The following is a 19,813-nucleotide window of genomic DNA, read 5'->3' on the forward strand; positions in this document are numbered from 1 at the left end:
CATTCCAATTGGTGGAGGAAGGGTGGGACTCTGTGAGGATTGGTTAAGCAGCCAATGGTGGCAGTGTGGGGGTGGGGCAGTTCAAAGTGGGCAGTCCCATGATAAAACCCCCCAGGAATCTGTCCAATCAGAACCGTCAACGTGCCTGGGAATCACTGTGGAATATTTCTTCACCATTCTCTCTCGCCGATTCTGTTAATTTTTCTTGCACATGTTTGAATCTTATTTCCTTTCTTTCCAGGGAAGGGACACATTTTTGTGGCGGGTCCCTTGTGAGCAGGAATTGGATCATCAGCACAAAGCAGTGCTTTTCTTCCTGGTAATGGTTTGACTATTTCTTGCATTGGATTGGATTGGATTGGATTTTGTTTATTGTCACGTGTACCGAGGTACAGTGAAAAGTATTTTTCTGCGAGCAGCTCAACAGATCATTCAGTACATGAAAAGAAAAGGAAATAAAAGAAAGTTGAGTTCTCGTTGTGCCGAATCATTGAATATGTTCTCAGATTGCCCCGTGGTGTTTGGTGTAGGGTGTGTGATACGGCACACGCTGGAAACATGGGCACTCAAAGCTCAGGTGGTGAATGTCCCATGTTGCACGAAACTGAGGCAAACAGAAGATCCCTGGTTTGATCCTCCGTCTCACTTGGGGTTAGGGATATTTTAGTTGACCAAAGTACCAATGTTGGAGGAGGGAAGAAAAGTGAGAAACAGATATTGTTGTTGCACAGTTCCGCCATCCTAACCAGGCACAGGTCAGAATCTCACCCCCCTTTCACCTCCTGACAGATGTAAAATTCACTGGGAGGACTCACTGTGCCAAGATACCCTCCTGTGGGTACCTGCAGAGGGGTTTTCTTGGTTGTGGGTGAAGGCAACAGTCACCTTTCAAACAGGAACTAGTGAGGTGGATGGGGATGTGGAGAAGAAGGAGCTAAAGTTGGCAAGAGATACAGTCCTGCTTCCCTCCGCCACTGACCCCACTATATTTTGGAGGTGGACACCTCAATTGCATAAGGGGGGTGGGGTGGTGTGGTGCTGGGAGCAGGACAGAGCGGCATTCAGGCTCAAATCCCATACCCTTCAATCCACTGCTCCGGGTTGGGGGGGGGGGACAGTGGGGGGGGGGGGGGGGGGGGCGCGGGTGTTCAGGGCCATAGTGTTTTACAGCACAGAAAGAGGCCCCACTGCCCATCGTGTCTGCGCCGACCATCAAACACCTATCTTTCCGAATCCAATTTCTCAGCACTTGGTCCGTAGCCTTGTATGCTAAGGCATTTGGTGTAGAAAGTTCCCTAGTGCCCAACTCCACCTCTCCGTCACTATATCCCAACTGGATAGAGGTTCTGCTCCTTTAAATGATGAGCACCTGTTCCAACCAGGAATCCTGCCATTTCTCAAAAGTTTCACTATCCTGCTTAGGGAGGCCAGTGAGACTCTTGAAGGCTTTTGGTCCCGGAATAAAAATAATATTTGTAAAGGAAGAGAAAATCCAGGCAGAATATCGGCCTATTTGTTGCCTTCAAAAGTTAAATTCTGACTCAGTCATAGATTAAGAGAAGTCTTGTTATGGGCCAGGGTTTAGAAACTCCAAAGTATATTATGGAGTTCACCTAACATACAACTTGTTTGTTGAATTTGGCTAGGATGAGCACAAGCGCCTTCACTTCAGATGTGATTCAACAGTCTTCCCAGACACTTTAATCAAAACAAGCTTTATTCTAAGAACTTAGTTAACATTTATATAAACAAACAGCAAGAATTTTAATCAATTACAAACATAAAGACACCCCACAGCTACAGTAATCTATGTATTACACTTAATGAATTCCCCCTTAACTGTTCCAATTCAAAGACAAAATCCCAGAAACCAAAACCCCCTTTCTGTTTTTTAAAAATATATTTTATTCAAGATTTTTGGCCAAACATAACAGTACATAGTGTTTCGTTTACACAACAATAAAGCAATATAAATAACAGTGGCCAGTTTTAAACAAATAAATAAATAATATATAAACAAAAACAAAAACAAAACTGAATGGCAACTGCCTTGTCCAAAATAAATACTCTCCAAAAATACAATCCAACAATCCAATGTACAATTACCTATAACAACTACCTATACATATTATACATATAAAATAACATCTCTGAGAGTCCGTTCGATTCCTTCGATTTTTAAGTTACCAAGCAGGTAGCTATAATCAATGTTTTTTTTTACTAGAACAGATATTTAAAATGAAAACTAGAGAGAGAGAGACAGGCCAAAACACTTATTTCTCCTGTCTGAGTCCACACCAGCTAAATGTGAATGCGAAACCAAAAACGCTCACAGAGCCACAGCCCAGCTCCACCCACACAATGACATCACTGAAGCCATGATAAGATTAAAACCTTTCTTAAAGGGACACTCACATGACAGTCTATAGTGAAGAGGGCAATTTGTTTGTTTTTAAAAATATATATTTATTCAAATTTTTCAACAAATTTTCAACAAAACCCCCCCCAACAAAAAGAAAGAAACAAGAACACAACAATCAGAAATTATACCATAACCCCCGATATAACATTTAAGAACACAAATAGGGAAAACCCCCCACCTTCACTCAAACGCCACCCCAAAAGAACCCCCCCCCCCCTCCCCCCCCCCCCCGCCCTTGGGCTGCTGCTGCTGACCTCCTCCTAACGCTCCGCGAGATAGTCTAGGAACGGTTGCCACCGCCTGGAGAACCCTTACACAGACCCTCGCAAGGCAAACTTTATCCTCTCCAACTTGATGGACCCTGCCATGTCATTGATCCAAGCTTCCACACTAGGGGGTTCGCATCTTTCCATAGTAAGAAAATCCTCCGCCGGGCTACCAGGGACGCAAAGGCCAGAATACCGGCCTCTTTCACCTCCTGCACTCCCGGCTCGTCCGATACCCCGAATAATGCTAATCCCCAGCTCGGCTTGACCAGGGCGTTCACCACCTTGGACATAGTCCTCGCAAAACCCCTCCAAAACCCATCTAGCGCCGGGCACGACCAGAACATATGGACGTGATTTGCCGGGTTCCCCGAGCACCTCCCACATCTGTCCTCCACCCCAAAGAACCTACTCAATCTCGCCCCTGTCATATGCGCTCTGTGAGTAATTTTGAACTGTATTAGGCTGAGCCTGACGCAAGAGGAGGAAGAATTAACCCTACTCAGGGCATCAGCCCACAGACCCTCATCTATCTCCTCCCCAAGCTCCTCCTCCCACTTGCCCTTTAACTCCTCCACCAAGGCCTCCTCCCCTTCCTGCAGCTCCTGGTAAATCGCCGAAACCTTGCCTTCTCCAACCCATACACCCAAAATCACCCTGTCCCGAATCCCATATGCTGGAAGCAGCAGGAATTCCCTCACCTGCCGCCTCACAAACGCCCTCACTTGCATGTACCTGAAAGCGTTTCCCGGGGGTAGCCCAAACTTCTCCTCCAGCGCCCCTAGGCTTGCAAACATCCCATCGATGAACAGGTCCCCCAGGTGCCCGATACCAGCTCCGAAACCACCCATCCATCTTTCCCGGGATGAACCGATGATTCTCCCGAATCGGGGACCAAACCGAGGCTCCCACCTCGCCCCTGTGTCGCCTCCACTGCCCCCAGATCTTCAGCGTCGCCGCCACCACCGGACTCGTGGTGTACCTTGTCGGCGAGAGAGGCAGCGGTGCCGTCACCAGCGCCCTCAGGATCGTGCCCACACAGGACGCCATCTCTAACCTCTTCCACGCCGTCCCCTCTCCCTCCATTACCCACTTACGGATCATCGCCACATTGGCTGCCCAATAATAGCCACACACATTCAGCAGCGCCAGCCCCCCCCTGTCCCTGCTACGCTCCAGAAACACTCTCGTCACCCTCGGGGTCTTATTCGCCCACAGAAATCCCATGATGCTCCTGCTTACCCGTTTCAAAAAGGCCTTAGGGATCAGGATGGGAAGGCACTGGAGCACAAAGAGAAACCTTGGGAGGACCGTCATTTTGACAGACTGCACCCTACCCACCAGTGAGAGTGGCAGCATATCCCATCTGTTAAAATCCTCCTCCATCTGCTCCACCAACCGCGTCAAATTGAGCTTGTGCAAGGCCCCCCAACTCCTAGCTACTTGGATTCCTAGGTACCGAAAGCTCCTTTCCGCCCTCTTCAGCGGTAGCTCGCCTATCCCCCTTCCCTGGTCCCCTGAATGCACCACAAAGAGCTCACTCTTCCCTACGTTGAGTTTATACCCCGAAAAGTCCCCAAACTCCCTAGGGATCCGCATGACCTCCACCATCCCCTCCACTGGATCCGCCACATACAGCAACAGGTCGTCGGCATACAACGACACCCGGTGTTCCTCTCCCCCCCGGACCAGTCCCCTCCATTTCCTGGACTCCCTCAGTGCCATGGCCAGCGGCTCAATTGCCAGTGCAAACAACAAGGGGGATAAGGCCTCGTCCCCCGGTACAGCCGAAAGTACTCCGACCTCCGCCGGTTTGTAGCCACACTCGCCACTGGGGCTCTATATAGCAGCCTGACCCAACTGATGAACCCCTCCCCGAACCCAAACCTCCGCAACACTTCCCAAAGATACTCCCACTCCACCCGATCAAAGGCCTTCTCAGCATCCATAGCTGCCACTACCTCCGCTTCCCCCTCCAGCAAGGGCATCATAATCACATTGAGGAGCCTCTGCACATTTGTGTTTAGCTGCCTACCCTTCACAAATCCCGTCTGGTCCTCATGAATCACCCCCGGGACACAGTCCTCAATTCTCGTAGCCAGCACCTTCGCCAGCAACTTAGCGTCAACATTGAGGAGCGAGATCAGTCTATACGACCCACATTGCAATGGATCCTTGTCCCGCTTAAAGATCAAAGAAATCAGCGCCCTGGACATTGTCGGGGGCAAGGTCCCCCTCTCCCTCGCCTTATTAAAAGTCCTCACTAGCAACGGGCCCAGCAGGTCCACGTATTTCCTGTAAAATTCAACCGGGAACCCATCCGGCCCCGGGGCCTTCCCCGCCTGCATGCTCCCCAATCCTTTAACCAGCTCCTCCAGCCCAATTGGCACCCCCAAACCAGCCACCTCCTCCTCCTCCACCCTCGGGAACCTCAGCTGATCTAGGAATCGTCGCATCCCCTCCTCCCCTGCTGGGGGCTCAGACCTGTACAGATCCCCATAGAAGTCCCTAAATACCTTGTTTATTCTCACCGCACTCCGCACCGTATTCCCCCCTCTATCCTTAACTCCACCAATCTCCCTCTTACGAAGCTGATGTGCCAGCATCTGACTCGCCTTCTCCCCATACTCATACGCAGCCCCCTGCGCTTTCCTCCACTGTGCCTCTGCTTTCCCCGTGGTCAACAGGTCGAATTCCGTCTGGAGGTTCCGTCGCTCCCTAAGTAGCCCCTCCCCAGGGGCCTCTGCATACCTCCTGTCTACCCTTAGAATCTCCCCCACCAACCTCTCCCTCTCCCTTCCCTCTCTCTTCTCCCTGTGGGCCCTAATGGAGATTAGCTCTCCCCTGACCACCGCCTTCAACGCCTCCCAGACTACCCCCACCTGCACCTCCACGTTGTCGTTGGCCTCCAAATATCTTTCAATACAGCCCCGCACCCACCCGCACACCCCCTCATCCGCCAATAGTCTCACATCAAGGCGCCACAGCGGGCGCTGGTCCCTCTCCTCCCCCAGCTCCAGCTCCACCCAATGCGGGGCGTGGTCCGAGATGGCTATGGCCGAATATTCCGTTCCCTCCACTTTCGGGATTTGCGCCGTACTCAAAATGAAAAAGTCTACCCGGGAGTAGGCTCTATGGACGTGGGAAAAGAAGGAAAATTCCCTGGCCAGCGGCCTGACAAACCTCCATGGATCCACCCCCCCCATCTGGTCCATAAACCACCTGAGCACCTTGGCCGCAGCCGGCCTCTTACCCATCCTGGACCTAGAATAGTCCAGTGCTGGGTCCAGCACCGTGTTGAAGTCCCCCCCCCGATTATCAAGCTTCCTACCTCCAGATCTGGAATCCGACCCAGCATGGGTTTCATAAATCCGGCATCATCCCAATTTGGGGCATATATGTTCACCAGTACCATCCGCACCCCCTGCAACCTACCGCTCACCATACGTATCGACCTCCATTATCCACTACAATATTCAGTGCCTTGAACGACACCCGCTTCCCCACCAGTATTGCAACCCCTCTGTTCTTCGCATCCAATCCTGAGTGAAAGACCTGCCCTACCTATCCCTTTCTCAGCCTAACCTGATCTGCCCCCTTCAGATGTGTCTCCTGGAGCATAACCACGTCTGCCTTCAGTCCCTTTAAGTGCGCGAACACCCGGGCCCTCTTGACCGGCCCGTTCAGGCCCCTCACATTCCAAGTTATCAGCCGGATCGGGGGGGCTACTCCCCCCCCCCCCCCCCCCCCCCCCCCGCCGACTAGCCATCTCCTTTTCTAGGCCAGCCACGTGCCCGCGCCTCCCGCACCCTCCAGTCCCCCAGGCCGCGGACCCCCGCCCCGACTACCTCTCCTACTTCCAGCTCCCTTTTGACCAATGCAGCAGCAACCCAGTCCCCCCCCCGCTAGATCCTCATCTAGCCATTTTGCTCTCCCCATGACACTCCCGTAAGTCAGCTGACTTCTGCTGACCCCAGCCTCCTCCGCCATTCCATCGAATTCCCCCAGTGTGAGAATCCCCCCACCCCATTGGCAGTCGGTGTGCGCTCCTCTCCAGCACCGTGGTTCCGCCCCCCCCGGCCCCACCCCCATCCTTCCCTAATGCGGGAAAAAGCCCGCGCTTTCCTGAGCTGGCCCCGCCCCCTCTGGCGCAGCTCCTTTTTGCGGCCTTACCCCAACTCCCCATCCCCGGGCTTCCACTCCCCCTCTTCCTCCGCGGGGCCCTGCCCCTCCAACACCGACTCCCACACTCTCCCACAGCCCCCACATCAAATCCATTCACCCATCCCCACCCAGCACTCAAACCAAAAGAACATTCCCCAAACGCGGTAAACACAGTAAACATCCCCCACGACAAACCCTCAATTTGAGTCCAACTTTTCAGTCTGTATAAAGTTCCATGCCTCGTCAGGCGTTTCAAAATAGTGGTGCCGATCTTGGAACGTGTCCCACAATCGCGCTGGCTGCAGCATCCCGAACTTCACCCCCTTCCGATGGAGCACCGCCTTAGCCCGGTTGAAACCAGCCCTCTTCTTAGCCACCTCCGCACTCCAGTCCTGATAAATTTGGATCTCCGTGTTCTCCCACCTGCTGCTCCGCTCTTTTTTGGCCCATGTCAGGACACACTCTCTGTCCATAAAGCGGTGGAACCTCACCACTACAGCCCTTGGCGGCTCGTTGGCTTTGGCTCTCCTTGCCAGGACCCGATGAGCCCCATCCAGCTCCAGGGGCCTCGGGAAAGCTCCCGTGCCCATCAGCGAATTGAGCATCGTGCTCATATATGCCTCAGCATCGGACCCCTCCACTCCTTCAGGGAGACCCAGATTCCGAAGATTCTTCCTCCTAGACCTATTCTCCAGGTCCTCAAATTTTTCCGCCCACCTCTTGTGCAGCGCCTCGTGCGCCTCCACCTTCACCGCCAGGCCCAAGATCTCGTCCTCGTTCTCAGAAGCTTTTTGCCGCACCTCCCGGATCGCCGCCCCTTGGGCCTTCTGGGTCGCCACAAGCTTCTCAATCGCTGCCTTCATTGGCGCCAGCATTTCTGTCTTCAGCTCCTCAAAGCAGCGTTTAAGAAACTCCTGCTGCTCCTGCGACCACTGCGGCCACGCTGCTTGATCTCCACCCGCCGCCATCTTGCTTTTCCTCCCTCGCACTTTTCGCTGCACCAGGATCACTTTTTTGACCGCTCCACTCCTGGTCCAATCCATATAATGTCGGGGGGGACCTTGCTGTCACCTTCCCACACTGGAAGCCGTCGAACAATTTCCATTCGGGCCTCTCTGAAGAGCCCAAAAGTCCGTTCCCGGCGGGAGCTGCCGAACGTGCGACCTACCTAGGCATAGCCGCAACCGGAAGTCCGAAGAAGAAGGCAATTTGGCCCATCATGGCTGCACTGCCTCTTTGAAAGAGCCATTCAATTATTCCTATTCCACTGCTTTCTCCCTCTAACCAAACAATGTTCTCCCTTCCAAGTGATTCATGGAATCATAGAATGGAAAGAGGCCATTCAGGCCACTGTGTCTGTGCTGGCCCTCTGCAAGAACAATTCAGCTAGTCCCAGTCCTCTGCCCTCTTCCCAAGGCCCTTCAGTTTTTTTTCTCTTCCAGTGCTCTCTCTAATTGTCCTTTCGAAGTTAAATCTGCTTCCACAACCCTTTCAGGCCGACTCCTGATCACAACAACTCACTGTGTTAAAACAATCTCATTTCGCCCTGGATTATTTTGCCAATTATCTTAACTTTGTGCCCTCTGATTACTGACCATCCTGACAGTAGGTCTAGTTTTGTCTCCTTTTCTCTAAGTTTGTTTTAACTTTACTTAACACCTTTAATGGTATCCTTGCTTTTGTCTATTCTCCTTCACAATGCCTAACATCACTTAATGATTACAGGACCAGGACACATGTCAGTCTTGTAACCTGGGGATTGGTTCTTGAATCCAGTTGTTGTTGATGTTAGCCTATCTTCACGCCCGCACCTTTGGGGATTAGTGGGGGGAAATAGTGCAAGGATTCCCGAGCTGACTAGCAGCCCATTGAACCATGTTGAACTATCCTTCTCTGGCCAGCAAATCTTAATGTTGAGCTCAAACTCTGAGTTTTTGTTCCAGCAGTAGGGGCACTACCACTGCGCCACAAGGCCCCCTTTTGAAGCCACGACAGATTGATGAGTGAAAATCTCCGCTCAATAATCATTTCCAGAGTGAAATGGCGTTGGGGAATCTCAGCCACACTTTCTGGTTTGGAGCTGAATGAAAGGCTGTCCCACTCAGACTGGCCTCTTGGGTGTGCTGCAGTGAGAGTGACAAGTGTCATAAGGGCTGCTGGGACGAGACGCACCATTGGGTCAGGTCTGATGATCTGCTGTGATAATGTAGTGAGACATGGAGCAGGGGTCCCCCCCCCGTGGTGCGCTTTGCTGCAGCGGAGGTGGCGTGCCATTGGCCAGTTGGGGGAGGGGGGGGGGCTGTTCCAGTCGTGCTGTTGTCAATGGGATTTCCCATTGTTCACACCCTCTGCCGCTGAGAAAGTCTTGATGCTGGCTGGTGCTGCGTCAAAGCTCCAAAAAGCTTTGCCATGTTCTGTTCCCCTCATCGTGCTGAACACAGAGTTCTTTCAAGAGTGCAAATAAATCATTTTTCTGCTTTTGGAGATTCCACACTGGCCAACTAGAGAAACCGAGTTAATAAGGACACAATCTACGCAAGAACACAGAGCCGGGTTATAGAAACACTTTTAGATGAGTAGGGAAGAAGGGGAATATTTCTCTCTGATGAACCAAAGTGGACAACCCCTAGATAACACACCCTAATATCAATCATGAACCTGGAAACCAATATCTCAATTTGTGTTGTTTTCTTTTAGTTATGCTGAGCACCGGGGCTATGAGGCCTGGATGGGAACCGTGTTGAAAAATCCCCTGCCCAATGATCCGGAGAAGCAAGCAATCCCCATCCAAAAGGTTGTGTGTGGACCAAAAGGATCCAACCTGATCATGTTGGAGTTAGAGAGGTATCTCCGCCGATAAAATAGCAGTTCCTGTTGGCAGTTCTCTACCCATCTTTTTGAGTGTAGATTTTTTTTAAATTTAGTTATTCTTGGGATGTGGGTGTTGCTGACGAAGATTAACTGACATTTATTGCCCAGCCTTAGAATGTGGTGGTAAATTGCCCTCATAAATCACCATAGGGTATCTGGTAAAGTTACAGCGACTTCATACAACTGAATGGTTTGCTCGGTCATATAGGAGGTGAGTAAAGAGACAACTAGGAATTTGATACTGGAATCATGTGTAGGTCTGAGGGAAGGGGGCTTTCTTCCCTAAAGGACATTAGAGAACCAATTGGGTTTTAATAACAATCTTGCTGTTCCATGGTCATTTTTATTGATTCCGATTCTCTTCCCACACCTAGTGGTGGGCAGCGCGGTAGCACAGTGGTTAGCATTGTTGCCTCACAACACCAGAGTCAAAGGTTCAATTCCCAGCTTGGATCACTGTCTGTGTGGAGTCTGCACGTTCTCCCTGTGTCTGCGTGTGTTTCCTCCGGGTGCTCCGGTTTCCTCCCACAAGTCCAGAAAGACGTGCTGTTAGGTGAATTGGACATTCTGAGTTCTCCCTCTGTGCATCTGAACAGGCGCCAGAGTGTGGCGACTAGGGGATTTTCACAGTAACTTCATTGTAATGTTAATGTAAGCCTATTTGTGACAATAATAAAGATTATTATTAAGGCAGACCTTCGTCAGTTTTCATAGCCAGTAATTCCTGGAACAGGTCACTAGTCTGTCACCAGGGGCTTATAGCTTGAGGTGCACAGCTCCACATCAAATGTATCTTACCAGGTGTTTCTCCCGCTCTTACTGTCAGCCATTGGTGTGTTTGGAAGGATTTTGCAGGCTGACACACTCAATCTGTTTGACCACATTATTTTTATTTATTAATTTTTAATAATGAAGGGGTAATTTAGAGTGGCCAATCCATTTACCCTGCAGACCTTTGGGTTGTGGGGGCGAAACCCACGCAAACACGGGGAGAATGTTGTAACTCCACATGGACGGTGACCCAGAGCCGGGATCGAACCTGGAACCCGGTGCCGTGAGGCAGCAGTGTTAACAGTGTGCTGCCTGTTTGACCACATTATGAACGCACCTTCCTTGGCCATCAAGTCCTGGGATAGGACTCAAACTCGGAGGAAGGGACGCTACTGCGTCACAAGACGCTTACTTTTACTGATACCAGCAGCTCTTTATTCCAGAATTATTAAGCTGAATTTAAATTCTCAAAACTGTCATTAAATTTGAACTGAACTACTCGACCAGTAGCGGCCATACCCCATTATGATATTTGATTTGTAATTTTTCTTTGAGCCAATCAGCATAAAACAAAGAATCATAGAATTTACAGTGCAGAAGGAGGCCATTCGGCCCATCGAGTCTGCACCGGCTCTTGGCAAGAGCACCCTACCCAAGGTCCACACCGCCACCCAATCCCCATAACACAGTAACCCCACCTAATCCCCGTAACCCAGTAACCCCACCCAACAATAAGGGCAATTTTGGACACTATGGACAATTTAGCATGACCAATCCACCTAACCCGCACATCTTTGGACTGTGGGAGGAAACCGGAGCACCCGGAGGAAACCCACGCACACACAGGGAGAATGTGCAGACTCCGCATAGACAGTGACCCAAGCCGGGAATCGAACCTGTGACCCTGGAGCTGTGAAGCAATTGTGCTAACCACAGTGCTACCGTACTGCAAGATGTAAATGACAGAAATGTGATTGTGACGCAGAGATGGGGAAATGCTTTCGGAAATGCTCAGAGTAGGTATGACTTCCAACATTAGCAGCTGATGTCCAGTGATGGGCTCCATGGTGAATCAGAACTTTCTAAGGCCAGGGTTATTATGTGAAGTTGCACAACCAGGGTCATTGATTTATTGGTTTGACAGTGCGAAGGGTCTCCTTGCTCTAGGAGGCTGCAGAGAGGGGACTTTAGGAACACCGGGTACTTGTCCTAGTAATCTGGGATCAGTGAGAGAAAGAAAGGTTGTGTGACCTGGGTGCTTGGGGAAGAGAGTCTTGGAGCCTTGTAAAGCCAAACTTATGAGAACTTACATGGTGGTGGGGTTCTGGGAATGGGAGTCCTGAGGTCTGGGAGGGACCAGGGTGTGAATAGGATCCAAGCTGGTTGGTGCAGCCGAAACCAAGACACAGAGCTTTCCTTTACTGAGAGACATTCAGTCTCTCAGCTCTCCTCTCACTCAACCCAGTGTCCCAGCTATCCCCTATTTATATATGCTCAAGGACAATTAATATCCACCGTTTTCTGTAACATTAACAATGTGATTGATAGTAATAAATCTTAACAATGTAATTGAAAAGTGTCAACAATTATAGTGGGGGAAGACACAATGTGGAGTTGAGACACAACCAGATGACCTATTATCTTATTGAAAGGTGGAGCAGGCTTGAGGGGGCGAATGACCTACTCCTCCTCCAAAGTCCTTTGTTCCTTTGACATGGCATTAACAAACCTTAGCAAAACAATTGACAAGACGGTATCATAGGGAAGGAGGGTGATACTGTACCAGTGGGTGATGGGTAGAGTCCAGCAACATTGAGGTGGGGGATGGATAATATAAGACTAGGCCTGAACAATTTCTGGCTCCATTAGTACCATCGGGTAACTCCTCTCACTTATCAGGTCAGTTCCAATATCTCCCCCCCAAAAAATTGAATCAATCCAGCTCCCCCCCACCCTCACCAGGAGGAAACATCCCCTCCCATCACCCATCAGGTAATGCCGCACAAAACATCATCTGGAAGCCCCCGTTGCCCTCACCCATTCCTGCCCATTGACATCCTCACTAATGCTGTCCATGCCATTTTTTAGGCAGTGTGGTAAACACCACTTATAACATTGCATGTATTACGGTACTGCCCCTGTATTACAGGTACAACAGTAAATCCCCGCCTGCTGGCTCCTCCCATCAGGCGGCGTATAAAAGTGTCTGCTCTCCTGCGCTGCTTCCATTCTGGTTCCAGCTGCAGGAGGCACAACACCTTGTGCAATAAAGCCTCGATTGTTTCATCATTCTCATCTCGTGGTAATTGACGGTACATCAATTTATTGCACAAGATTTTAAAAGATGAACTTCCTAATCAAGCCTGATCGCCTGGAGCTGAGCCCTCACGCAGCCAACGCCACGTCCACCTTCGACCACTGGCTAGCCTGCTTTGAAGACTACCTCAGAGCAGCCACTGAAGAACTCTCGGACCCACTGAAGCTCCAAGTCCTCTACTCACGGTTGAGCCCTGAAATTTTTCCCCTCATCCGGGATGCGCCCACCTACACAGAAGCGATTACGCTGCTAAAGGGACATTACGTTAAGTCGGTAAATCATGTTTATGCCAGGCACCTTCTGGCCATGACACAGCAACTCCCGGGAGAGACTCTGGACGATTTCTTGCGGGCCCTACAGATTCTCGGTAGGAACTGTGACTGCCAGGCAGTTTCGGCAGTCCAACACACCGAACTATTAATCAGAGACGCTTATGTCATGGGCATGAAGTCTACGTACGTTCGCCAGCGACTATTGGACGGGGGTACACTCGATCTTGCAGAGAATAGGCAGCTCGCTAACTCACTCGAAGTGGCCTCCCGTAATCTGGAGGCCTACACCCCCGACCGTGTGGCACCCTCGTGGGCATTGTGGGCCCCACCAGCTGCCGACTCGAGCTGACCGCAAGCCTGCGCCGCGCGGCAGCCAGCCAACTCCAGGGGGCCCAATTGTTATTTTTGTGCCCAGAGCAAACATCCCAGGCAGCGCTGCCCAGTGCGGAGCGTGACCTGCAACGGGTGTGGGAAGAAGGGCCACTTTGTTTCCGTTTGCCAGGCCCGGTCGGTCGCTGCTGTTTCCAGGCCCGGCATTACTACGCCCCCCACGTGTGATCCAGGGGCGCCGCCATCTTCTCCACCACAAGCCACGTGCGGCCCATGGGCGCCGCCATCTTTAATGCCGCCCGCCATGTGCGCCCCGTGGGCGCCGCCATCTTCGGCGCCATTTTGGACCGCGCCTCAGGACACCTGCTCGTCTGGCCGTTTGCTGCCTGCTGCTACCTCCGCCACAGCTGATCAGCCCGGAACCTCCCAGCATCTTCCGCAGCTCACCTCCATCACCCTGGATCAGTCTCGGACCCGCTACCTCGCGACCGCTACGGCGACGGTAAAGATGAACGGGCACGAGACGACCTGCCTCTTTGACTCCGGGAGCACAGAGAGTTTCATCCACCCTGCTATGGTAAGGCACTGCTCCCTCCCGGTGCTCCCCGTCACCCAGAAAATCTCCCTGGCCTCCGGATCCCATTCCGTTGAAATCCGGGGGTACAGTGTCGCGACCCTTACCGTTCAGGGCTTAGAGTTCAGCAACTTCCAGCTCTACGTCCCCCCCACCTCTACGCTGCCCTGTTACTCGGCCTGGATTTTCAGTGCCATCTCCAAAGCCTGACTTTGAAATTCGGTGGACCCCTGCCCCCCTCACCGTCTGCGGCCTCACGACTCTTAAGGTCGATCCACCTTCCCTGTTTACGAACCTCACCCCGGACTGCAAACCCGTCGCCACTAGGAGCAGATGGTACAGTGCCCAGGACAAGACCTTCATCAGGTCGGAGGTCCAACAGCTTCAGCGGGAGGGGATCATTGAGGCCAGCAACAGCCCCTGGAGAGCTCAAGTGGTGGTAGTGAAGACTGGGGAGAAGCACAGGATGGTCATTGACTACAGTCAGACCATCAAACGGTACACGGAGCTCGACGCGTATCCCCTCCCACGCATATCTGACATGGTCAATCAGATTGCGCTTTATCAAGTCTTCTCCACAGTTGACTTGAAGTCCGCCTACCACCATCTCCCCATCCGCCCGGAGGACCGCCAATACACTGCGTTCGAAGCAGATTGCCGCCTCTATCACTTCCTTAGACTTTCCTTCGGCGCCACCAATGGGGTCTCGGTCTTCCAGCGAGAGATGGACCGAATGGTTGACCAGTACGGGCTGCGGGCCACCTCCCGTACCTAGATAACGTCACCATCTGCGGCCACGATCAGCAGGACAACAACGCAAACCTCCAATATTTCCTCCATACCGCCAAACTCCTTAACCTCACCTACAATAAGGAGAAATGTGTTTTCCGCACCAACCGCTTAGCCATCCTTGGCTACGTAGTGGAAAATGGAGTCCTAGGGCCTGACCCCGACCGCATGCACCCCCTCCTGGAACTCCCTCTCCCCCACTGCCCCAAGGCCCTGAAACGATGCCTGGGGTTTTTCTATTACGCCCAGTGGGTCTCGGATTATGCGGACAAGGCCCGCCCGCTCATCAAGTCCTCAGTTTTCCCCCTGACGGCTGAGACCCGCCAGACCTTTGACCACATCAAGACGGACATCGCCAAGGCCACGATGCACGCGGTCGACGAGTCCCTCCCCTTCCAGGTGGCGAGCGATGCATCGGACGTGGCTCTGGCTGCCACCCTCAACCAGGCAGGCAGGCCCGTGGCTTTATTTTCCCGCACCCTCCATGTCTCCGAAATCCGTCACTCCTCTGTTGAAAAGGAGGCCCAAGCCATTGTGGAAGCTGTGCGACATTGGAGGCATTACCTGGCCGGCAGGAGATTCCCTCTCCTCACTGACCAACGGTCGGTTGCCTTCATGTTTAACAATTCGCAGTGGGGCAAGATCAAAAATGACAAGATCTTGAGGTGGAGGATCGAGCTCTCCATCTATAACTATGAGATCTTGTATCGCCCAGGGAAGCTCAATGAGCCCCCTGATGCCCTATCCCGCAGTACATGTGCCAGCGCACAAGTGGACCGACTCCGGGCTCTCCACTATGACCTCTGCCACCTGGAGGTCACCCGGTTCTTCCATTTTGTCAAGGCCCGCAACCTGCCCTACTTCATTGAGGAGGTCGGGACTGTCACCAGAGACTGCCAAGTCTGCGCAGAGTGCAAGCCGCACTTCTACCGGCCAGATAGAGCGCACCTGGTGAAGGCCTCCCGCCCCTTTGAGCGCCTCAGCATGGACTTCAAAGAGCCCCTCCCCTCCACCGACCGCAACGTGTCCTTCCTCAACGTAATTGATGAGTTCTCCCGGTTCCCTTTCACCATCCCCTGCCCCGACATGACTTCTGCCACGGTCATCAAGGCCCTGCACAGCATCTTCACTCTGTTCGGTTTCCCCACTTACATCCACAGCGATCGGGGATCCTCTTTCATGAATGATGAGCTGCGTCAGTTCCTGCTCAGCAAAGGCATCGCCTAGAGCAGGACGACCAGCTACAACTCCCGGGGAAACGGGCAGGTGGAGAGGGAGAACGGGACGGTCTGGAAGGCTGTCCTGCTGGCCCTTCGGTCTAGAAATCTCCCGGTCTCCCGCTGGCAGGAGGTCCTTCCCGACGCGCTCCACTCCATCCGGTTGCTCCTCTGCACTGCACGAACGTGTGTTTGCCTTCCCCAGGAAATCCACCTCCGGGGACTCACTCCCAACATGGCTGACAGTTCCTGGGCCTGTCCTCCTGCGGAAGCATGTGCGGAGCCATAAATCGGATCCCTTGGTTGAGAAAGTCCACCTCCTCCATGCAAACCTGCAGTACGCCTACGTGGAACACCCCCACAGACGACAGGACACAATCTCCCTCCGGGGCCTGGCATCCGCTGGGTCCCCACCCACAACCCCCGACCTGATACCGTTCCTTCACCCCCCGGTTGCCTCATTCACCCCTGCGCCACCCAATCTCCCACCAGCGAACCTCACCACAGCCCCCACCCCAGCAGGATCCGTCCCCTCACCGGATCCACTAAAGGGTGACGAAGAAGAGGACAACACGCTCCCAGAGTCGCAGGTGACCACGTCGGCGCCCACATCACCACCAGGACTGAGGTGATCGCAGCGGAGGGTCAGAGCCCCCGACAGACTCAATCTGTAATGTTTTTCTTCACCCCCGCCGGATTCTTTTTTAAACAGGGGGTGATTGTGGTAAACACCACTAGTAACATTGCATGTATTACGCCCAGCAGGCGGCGTATAAAAGTGTCTGCACTCCTGTGCTGCTCCCATTCTGGTTCCAGCTGCAGGAGGCACAACATCTTGTGAAATAAAGCCTCGATTGTTTCACCATTCTCGTCTCGTGGTAATTGACGGTACATCAGGCAGTCACAGGTATCCCTACATCAGTCGACATTCTCAGTTTGTTGCTGCCTTTTAAACACTCAGTACCTCAGGAGTGTGATTGTTTAATGAAACTCTGCCTGTAAAAATAATTCCATCAAGAAATGCTCAGAAGATCATCACTTACACAATTTTAAACTTTTACATAAAGATGCTTAAGCCCTGGAAATGCTTTTATGTCGTTGAGAATATATATTTATTTTAATTGAGTTTAGAGCAAAAATAAGGAATACTGGGATTGATGTGACACGTAGTCAAGCTCAACGAACCCAATGACTGAAATAGATCATTTGAAGAAAAATTAAATCGTTCTCAAAATTACCGTTGAGTAAATCAACCCACTCTCAATGTTGAGGATGTCCCCAGAGAGAGCAGGGTACCTCGGTGATAGTGTTAGAGGGTAGCCAGGGTTGTCTGTTCTGGGGATAGAAGGTCGCGGGTTGTGACTGTCAGTACGAGGGACAGAGTGTGGCAGGGGCGGGTGACACTGGGAGAGTATTGAGAATTGATGGGACTTGATTCAAGGACAAGGAGGACAATGCGGCTTCTTGGGGTCCTGGAGAACTGGCGAGGGAGTCTGGTAGTTTCAAAAGTGAAGTTTCTGGAAGCACTGCTGATCAATACATTGAAAGTACTAAGAGAGGATTGAGGAATTGCAAGGTGAAGGTGTGGGATCTGGACGCACAACAAACTCGATTTCAGAATCTGCATGTTAGAAAAGGACTTGAAATGATATATGGCCCTCTGTAATCTCAGGCTGCTTTCCATCCGTTTACAACCAATACGGACTTTTTGAAGTGTAGTCACTGTTATGATATGGGAAAGTCAGCAGACAATTTATGCACAGCAAGTCCCCACAAAGAGCAATGAAATAATGGCCAGATAATTTGTGACAGTGATGTTGGCTGAGGCTAAATATTGGCCACAGCACCCGGGAACACTCTCCTGCTCTTACTCGAATTGTCCCACAGGATCTTTTACATTCAGCTGAGGGGGCAGCTGAATGGATGACACTTCCAGCAGTGCAGCACTGCAGTATCAGCCTGGATTATGTGCTCAAGTCTTCCTGGTCAACACTAGATGCTCTTTTACACCGATATCTGATACTCTGTGATTTTTTCTGCCCTTACAGGCCTGCCACATTGAATGCTCGGGTTGCTTTGATCTGTTTACCCCCTCAGGGGTACATAGTTCCTGAAGCCACAACCTGTGAGATAGCAGGTTGGGGAGAGACACAAGGTGAGGACAGCTTCCAACACTCTGGTAAGAGTTCAAACTGCTCTTGTGTCGGACATGGGCCTATCATGGTGATTTGAACCAGTTCAAACTAGCAACGCAGGGGAATGAAAAGGAGTTATCTTGCTCCATTGCTGGTGATGGTGCTCACAAACTGAAATCCTACCCAATCATTTCAGAAGCAGAATCCAGAGATGGGTTCAGTTAAATGAATTACTAATAGCACAATGCTGCACCCTCAACACATGGGCAACCGTTCTGTTGGTGCACTGAACAAGCTAGCTGTGTACAGCATTTCCAATGTGTGGATCTGTAGTATTGGCAGAGGCTGGCACAGTGAGCGTGAGGTGAATACTGGGGCTGCCTGGTGTGGAATTATGAGATGAGACTTTGTAATACATACCAGGAAGGTTTGATGATCCAGATCGTTATTGTCACACAACCTGTTGGACCAAGTCCCTGGGCAGAATTCTCACCCCCCCCCCCCCACGCCGGGTGGGAGAATCGCCCGGGCACCGCGCGAGTCCTGCCACGCCGTCCCGACGCCCGCGCGCGATTCTCCCACCGCCCCCCCCCCCAAACCGGCGCGGCGTGAATCACGGCTGGCCGCTCAGAGAATCGCCGCTTGCCGTTGGTAATGGCCGAGCGGCGATTCTCCGGCCCGGATGGGCCGAGTGGCCTGCCCAACACGACAGGTTCCCGCCGGCGCCATCCACACCTGGTCGCTGACGATAGGAACAGCGCGGGAACGTTGGGGGGGGGGGGCGGCCTGTGGGGGGACGAGGGGGGTTCCTGCACCGGGGGGGGGGCTCAAAAGGGGTCTGGCCCGCGATCGATGCCCACTGATCGGCCGGCCGGCGTCTCTGAAGGAGGACCTCCTTTCCTCTGCTGCCCCGCAAGATCGATCCGCCATCTCCTTGCGGGGCGGCCGCGGGGAGGACGGCAAACGCGCATGCGCGGGTGACGCATTTACGCGACGCCGATCGCGTCATTTTCGCGGCGCCGCTTTTACGCGTAAATGACGCGCCGTCGCTCCAAGCCCCCCGGGGGCAGGAGAATAGGGGGCTGGGAACGGCCTCCGACGCCGGAGTGAAACACTCCGCTTTTCACTCCAGCGTCGGGACTTAGTCTCCCGATGGGAGAATTGCGCCCCCTATACTAGTTCCTTGGGGCGCAATCCACCGGCAGCTTGAGCGCGGTGCGTCCGGTGAATGCCGGAAGAGCCCTCTCGCAGGCTTCCCGACAGTCTTCACGCCTTGTGGGATTCACCCAGGTCCCATGAGGCGTCAGAGTCGGAATCCCGTCCACGAGGGGCAGGACCAGACAGCGGGCACCAAAGCTGGTTTTTAATCGGCTTCGGCAAATTTACCCAGCATCCACCAGCCTCCCTCGATTCCCTGCCTCGGCAGGGAGGTGGTGGGGCCCTCCACACGGGTGTGCCGCCATGGGAGGTTGGGGGTGGATGCATTGGGGGGTGGCAATTGCTCACGGCACTACCATGCCAACCCTTGGATCCCAATCGCATGTTGGGGGCAACCCCTATCCCTGCCCATCTGCTCCACGGATCACCCATAACCCCCACTGACGTCTGAGGTCTCTGGCTGCGCGGCTGAAGGCAGTCGCTAATAGGGAATTGGCAATCGTGGTTAAGTGAGCACTTGACACATG

General features: G+C 52.6%; 1 protein-coding gene across 1 annotated transcript in view; it reads left to right on the top strand.

Annotated features, from left to right (window-relative positions):
* Positions 1 to 19,813, top strand: part of mst1 (macrophage stimulating 1) — a 261,194-nt gene that overhangs the window by 225,666 nt on the left and 15,715 nt on the right. Inside the window, exons 14-16 of the mRNA XM_072472033.1 lie at positions 242 to 319; positions 9,550 to 9,696; positions 18,042 to 18,148. Of these exons, the coding sequence (XP_072328134.1) occupies positions 242 to 319; positions 9,550 to 9,696; positions 18,042 to 18,148 (332 nt within the window). The remainder of the gene's footprint in view (positions 1 to 241; positions 320 to 9,549; positions 9,697 to 18,041; positions 18,149 to 19,813) is intronic.

This window comes from Scyliorhinus torazame, chromosome 13 (genome assembly GCF_047496885.1).
Source record: "Scyliorhinus torazame isolate Kashiwa2021f chromosome 13, sScyTor2.1, whole genome shotgun sequence".
Lineage (NCBI taxonomy): Eukaryota > Metazoa > Chordata > Chondrichthyes > Carcharhiniformes > Scyliorhinidae > Scyliorhinus > Scyliorhinus torazame.